This window comes from Otolemur garnettii, unplaced genomic scaffold, assembly GCF_000181295.1.
Source record: "Otolemur garnettii isolate 467f Iridium unplaced genomic scaffold, OtoGar3 scaffold00025, whole genome shotgun sequence".
Classification (NCBI taxonomy): Eukaryota; Metazoa; Chordata; class Mammalia; order Primates; family Galagidae; genus Otolemur; species Otolemur garnettii.
Window position 1 is genome coordinate 6,645,532 of NW_003852420.1, and position 6,949 is coordinate 6,652,480.

Below are 6,949 nucleotides of genomic sequence, written 5' to 3' on the forward strand. Positions count from 1 at the left end.
CGTTGTTGTTTGGCGGGCCCGGGCTGGGGATTCAAACCCGCCACCTTAGGTGTATGTGGCTGGCGCCTTAGCCGCTTGAGCCACAGGTGCCGAGCCCCCAGGCTGGATTTGAACCCGACAGCTCCAGTGTATGTGGCTGGTGCCCAGCTGCTGAGCTACAGGCACCAAGCCTGAAATACTTAGTTTCTTCCAATGAAAGCAGGCTTAAATAGCATTGTGTTTGAATGGAAAATCTGGTACAGAATGAGTTTTCAGACCTCGTCTGGCGAGCTCCTCTTACATTTCAGAGGAAACGCTACTAGAGAGAAACGTCCAAATCTTATCTTTAAGTTTACTTCCCACCACCAGTTATCTCCAGATCCACGGTTCAGTGTCCTCAAATGACCTTACCTGTACATGTCCTGCTAGCTCTAAAATTTAATAGTTCTAATGACACTGTTCTCATTCAACCCTACACTGAGTTTGTACTGTAGGAATAAAGGGGAAATGAAATACCTCCTCATTGCCCCATATACATGTCTCCGCAGTGGGAAAATAAAGGTTCCATCCTCTTCACATATATTATAGAAAGATAATGGAAGCCTTGCACAAAGATAAAATCATGCTGAAAATAAATGATTCACACACACAAAAAGATTTAAGTGTGAGGCTTTCTATTTCTTCGGCCAAAATCTCTTTGAGATTCAGTTGCCTGGATGATGGTACATTGGGAAAGTTTGCATTACGGCCCAGTATGGCAGTCATCAGCCATACACAACTACTGAACACCTGAAATGCAGCTAGTCTGATTTGAAAAGACAGTCCAGATTTAGGAGAGACACTGTAATCAAAAGAATGTAAAATACATCCCTAATAAATTTCATATGCTATCATATTAAAATGACAATATTTTCGATATATTGTATTAAATATTTTATTGAAATTAATTTCAACTTTTGTCTTTTTACTTTGAAAATGTGACAACAAGAAAAATTTGAATTATATACATGTCTTGCATTATATTTCTACTGGGCAGAACCAACCTAGATCTTTGCTACTCAAATTGTGGCTATCTGATCAGCAGGATCAGCCTCATCCACTAGTTTGTCAGAAAGAAGAATCTTGCCCCCACCTCAGCCTATTCAATCAGAATCTGCACTTTTACAAGGTCCTGTGAAAGGAGGATCCCTGTGCCCATTCAATTTTGAGAAGTACTGTGCTAGTTTTTCCTACAATAAGTCATACTAGGTATTTGGGTTGTTGACCTACATGAGTGCCATGTTAAAAAGCGATAGAAACATGCCAGCAAAGCAATGCAAATTTTTAAGACTGTAAATTACCAAACAATTTAAGAATATTTTTAAAAATGATCTTATACCTGCAAATTAAACACACACCACAGACACAAGCGGGCAGAAGGGAGGGAGGGAGGCCACTGAACTGAGGCTACCTTGGTTACTTCTGGATTTTCGGCCACCAGGTAGGTGAAGCTGATGTTCACCAGGTCTGTACCGCTGCAGACACAAACTATCCGCCCTTCCAGATCATTCTCTGATTTTCCAACCGCTTCAAGAGCAGCCAAGATTTTGGGATCCTATGTAGAGGGATGCAAATAAGAAAAAGAAAAGTTAGATCCCACAGTATGGAGGAGGAAATAACATAAAAATAAACTACCACACATAAGTAAAAATACACATAACAGCATTTTTTTCTATCTAAAATACCCAGATATCTAGCATCATTCTAAACTAATGGAGTAACGTAGAAGAGTTTGTGGTGCTGCACATTACTTGAAATTATTTGATACGAAAGGTATATTATAACATTTTGGATTTAGCAAACAAGGTGTGAGAATCTTTGTTTAGATTTTTGGTTGGAGGACCTGGAATATGGCAGTGGGTTAGGAAAGGATCTGACTGGGGGGAATTGTGTCCATAGAAATTAAAGGGGCTTCCCTCTCATCAGAGGACAGTCAGGGGGGGTTTCATCTGAGTACACAGAGCACTACAACAACCAGCAACCCTGGATTATTCCCCCAAATGAGATTAAGTCCTTTAAGTAGCCTGAATATAAAGAATGAGTATTTGTATCTCTAGGAGCCATGGCATCCTTACCTAGAATAAAGGCTATGCAGGTTTACCCTGATTAGTAAATAAAGTAGTGTCTTTGTTCTCCAAAGGAACTCAGAAGGAAATGCCAACATATAGTTTAATTAACATAAAAGAAGACAACCTTTTTTTTTAAAAAAAAAAAAAAAGAAAAACAAAGTAAGGAATGTAATTTTGTTTTGTATAGCTAAAACCCTGCAGGGCTATTATGAAAAAGGGAATAAACACTTCCCCTTGGAAAAGAATATTTTGGAAGAAAAAGCCATCTTTTAAATTCCTAGCACTCTTACGTAAAGAGTTTCTTATTCAAACAAATTGATCACTATGATGAGGACTGATTTGTAAGTTTTGTTATTTTTTTCCTCCTCTCAAAGGCAAACTGAGCCTTTAAGGTGAGCCAATGCCTGAGTGGACAGGTGTCCAATTATGGGACTACTGGAGCCATTTAAATTTCAGTAACAACCACAGATGAGAAGTAAATCAAGGTTTGCTTAAAAAAATAACAGGGAAAGCAGGCTTATCCAATTAATTTCTGTGTTAAGGAAACTGTTTCCCTGATGTTGGTACCACACAAGGGGCTTGGTTTTCAAGGGTTAATAGCATCTCTAATATAATGAACAATAATGCAGTCCAAACCACCCAACGGTTACAGATGAGAAATCTTTCTAAGCAGTGTCTGTCCTTAATACTTAGCTGATGATTCTGGAGCAGTAACACATTAAACATCATTCTGAAGACCATTTCCAATACAAGTAAATCTGTGTTTAGAAAAACAGCAAACACAGGTACCTTTGGTATGGCTCCCAGCCGAATGCTGTTGATGAGGGAACATTCTAGTACCTGCCCTTCCTGGAAAGAAAATACAGCACAGCCGTGAGCTTGCCTTCTACCAGACCTATAACACAGACAAAGTGCTTAGCAAAGATTTCTGACCACAACGGCAACGCTGATTACAGTAAGATGGCAGAGGGAGGGAAAACCAAATAACAACAATAATTATTTCCAGTGATCAGACATAGTAAAGACCCCAAACATACTATTTCAAAATGCAGCGCTAAATATTTATAAAATGTTTATAAGATGCTGTTACTTTTGTACACATAATACGTGTCTTGTTAATAATGTCTGTGTGTCATTAAACATAGGGGTACATAGAACACTACATGGGAATAAGGCTTACTTTTATCTAACTCCAGTCCTACTGCTTTCAAGTTCAGCTCAACTGTTCACTAAATGTGTAACTGTGCCGTACATCAAATTAAGTCCCAGGACATGAAGGGATGAGCACACTTTTAATGTTGGCTCAAGCATTTCTTAGGAGATCTACTTAACTCCCCAGATTAAATCAGACCTGCCTATTTTAAGCACTTATAACAATGCAAACTTCTCTTCCACAATACTCAATGACTGACATCATTTGTTTTTACATGTCTAACTTTGCTCCTAGACTGGACTCCATGAGGAATAAGAGACTGTCTTTGATTATCATTGTATTCCCCTATGTCTGACACACGGAGGCTTGTTGGTACAGTTCTTGAATGAATGGAATGAAGGAGTAGGTGGTGTGAGGTCCGTGGCCTGCTGAGGCACTCGGTCTACATGTTGAAAACTGAAATGGCTCAAATCAGAAAGCAGGAAGAGCAACACGGTGTTCTGTGCCTACCTTGCCTTCACTTTTCCAGGTCAGAAAAAAGCCAAATTCATCCACTTTGAAGAGGCAGTTGGGCTCAAACACGAAGGACTCCTGTTGAAAAGAAATTTGTTGATCTTCATGACTCACACTGTTTTAAATCTAATAAAAATGCAAATTATCCTTGAGGCTCTAAACAAGGGAAAATGAGAAATCATCATTTCGTGTCCTCTGATTCTAATATTGACATTTCTTATTGCATTAACAGAACATTTTTCTTTTGAAAACTCTTTGCATTCATTTTTGTGTTGCAAGACTGATTGATCTAATACAGCATCTTCCTCCAGAACGAATTTAAGAACAGAACACACCGAAGCCGTGAAGGTCACAGAGAAGAAAGCTTCCCCAAGGTCTTGGAAAAAGAGCTCCTGAGAGGAAGGACCCCAGCTTCCAGCCCACTGGCCTCCCTGCATACACTAGGAACCACTGCCTGTACAACACAATGTCAAAAGTCAGGAGAAAAAACATTTTTAAAGTCACTATTTGTGTGTGTGTGTGTGTGTGTTTGTACAACTCAACATTCAGATGTTTATTCAAATTTTTTTTTCTGATTTCTTTTTTTAAATTTCAGATTAATATGGAGGTACATACGATTAGGTTACATTATTTGCACGTTAGGAAACATCCAAGTTGCATTTGATTCCTTCACCCAGAGGTGAGCCACATACCCCTACATTGTACCCACTAGGTGGGAGCTGACTGAGCTTCTTCCCCTGTGCCCTCCCCCTTCTTGAATTTTATTGTGCCTTTCCTCTCATGTGGGCCTGGAGTTGTTCATCTACTTGTTCTAAATTAGTATCGAGTACACAGGATGCTTGTTTTTCCATTCTTGAGTTACTTTACTAGGGAGAATGATCTTCAACTCTATCCAGGTAAATACAAAAGAGATTTTTTGCTTCTTTAGCCAACTTCACTTGGTGTCCTGTAAAGCAGGTGTTGATCAGCCCTTTGAGCTTCCCCAGGCATCATTCTGGGCCCCGTAACATCAACATTAACCTGTGAGCTTGACTGGATTGCCAAATCTAGAGCCCCAGGACAGATAGACTAAATCAGAGCCTGTGGGGATGCGGCCCAGCAATCTCCAGATGATTCTGATGCACACTAAATTTTGATAACTGTTGCTGTGAACTTTGGTAGCAGAAATTCAGTGAAGACTACAGAGTCAAAATTTCAATCAAGAAAGAATGTTGGCCCGACTTCCGGCCTCAGAGTAGCTGTGCTGTACTTGCTAACCGATTCCTGGTCTTACTAAGAGAGCACCATTGTGCTTAGGAACGCCAGGAAAATTCTATGTCAATATGAGAAAAAGAGTTTTGAGGATGTGAACCCAGATGTCCTGGGCCCTCTGTTTGCATTACACTGAGACTTGGCTTCCACACGCCAGCAAATCTACATGTGCTTTTCATGATCCAAAGAAACGAACTTCCTAGACGGCTACACTGCCACTTAGGAGCCTGTGTAACAAAACAGATCAAGCCAGTAACTTAAGACAAATAAATAGTTATCACAGGATTAAGATCTTAAGGGCAGTTCAGGCTCTTTGTTTCTCCTGTCAAAATTTATCTTTCTGAAATCCAGGGAAGCAGCAACATTCATCAAGGTAAATCCAAAGTCAAGTTGCTTGAGGACTGTAAAGTGGCAGACTTCAGAATTGTGGGGGCCCTGAGCAAAGTCTGCTGTCAGTTTGGATGGGTCCCTAGCACAGCTCTGTATCAGGTGTGCGCTGGGCAATGCAGCCACAGCAATAAGTAAGGGTATGACCCTTTGCCTTCAAAGTCAAAGCCCAGTTCCATCATTTCTGATATACTTTCTCCTAGAAGGACACTCTTGGTCTCACAACCCTTGTCTAATAAATGGAAACATTTTCACCCTCGCCCCCCTTCAGTTTTGTCATGGGAATTAAACGAGTGTGAATACAAAGCGCGTGGCACAGAGTTCAGCAAGGATCTTAACAAGGTACGGCTCAAATTTGTCATAGTGGTAGCAAATTACTAACAATAGGACATTTTTTGCTAAGGTGATATTTTTTGACTCTTCAAAATAGCACTTTCGGACAGTTCAACCTTTCAGGAAAAGGCTTGACACTGAAGTTGATACTTCAGATGGGTCGTCATGCCAGGCAGAGGGAGCAGTGTTTGCAAAGACAAATAGCCTTGACCTGACACTGGGAGCTTCTGAGTACTTTGGTGTGGTTAGAACATCTCAAAGCAGCAGCAGGAGATGAAAGAGGACACATAAACGCACGTTATTTTGTTGGCAGGGTTTTGTATGTCACCACAAAAGGCCTTAGACTTTACCAGAAGGCCACAGGTAATCTTACACTGTTGTTAACTAAAAAACTAGCACTGTCGACCAATCAAGACATAAAAATTTACACATTTTAGAATACTTTGAAAGCAATGCCCTGGTGGTAACTGGTGGTAACAAAGAAGTCTGTTCCATGTTCAAAAGTATACCCTACAATGATGTTCACAGAGTAGACAGCCCCACAGGGAGTTAGCCACCATGACTACTTACGGGCACTCCATCACCTAACTCCAATTAAGGATTTCAGATGGCCTTGAAATACATACAACTAAATAAGAATGATTTTCCAATTTATTTTGAGGCTGGACTTTTACTTCCTTGACATCCTTAAGTATAATGATTTTTTTTTTCTTCCTTCTTCCTTCTGGTGCCCCTGGAGCTTGTCATCACCACCTGGAAATTTTGATACCTAACATCCCACTCTTAGACTATTTCACCTGGTCCTTCTACCCCTGAGCTCCCCTCTTCCTTCTCTTTAATTTATTTGACTTCTTTGAGCCTCTTTTTTATTGTCCCTGCCAACCTCACTCTCTATCAGGCTGTCCTCTTCTTACCTCCATCCTTGCTAGTGTATTTCCATGGACCGACTGCAATCATCCCCCACAGACGCTCGCAACTCCCATGTCTCATTGTCTGGTTTTATTAGCCAAAAGGGGTAAAAAAAAAAAAAAAAAACCCATCCTATCCATGCTGTATCCCTGAACTTGATCCATGCTATATCACTGAACTTCATGATGAAACTCACAGAAATGAACTATCAACCTAAATGGGGAGTCCACGGTGACTTTCAGTCTATGTTCTCCACTCTTTGAGAGGGCAATGTCACTGCTTTTTCTGATTCCCATTCACTCCAACCAATGATACT

At 40.4% G+C, this 6,949-nt stretch overlaps 1 protein-coding gene across 1 annotated transcript in view; it reads right to left on the bottom strand.

The window, feature by feature from the left end:
* Positions 1-6,949, bottom strand: part of PLCB4 (phospholipase C beta 4) — a 402,004-nt gene that overhangs the window by 130,219 nt on the left and 264,836 nt on the right. The window contains exons 4-6 of the mRNA XM_003788017.1: positions 3,751-3,831; positions 2,877-2,936; positions 1,430-1,573 (exon numbers count right to left, since the gene is read on the bottom strand). Of these exons, the coding sequence (XP_003788065.1) occupies positions 1,430-1,573; positions 2,877-2,936; positions 3,751-3,831 (285 nt within the window). The remainder of the gene's footprint in view (positions 1-1,429; positions 1,574-2,876; positions 2,937-3,750; positions 3,832-6,949) is intronic.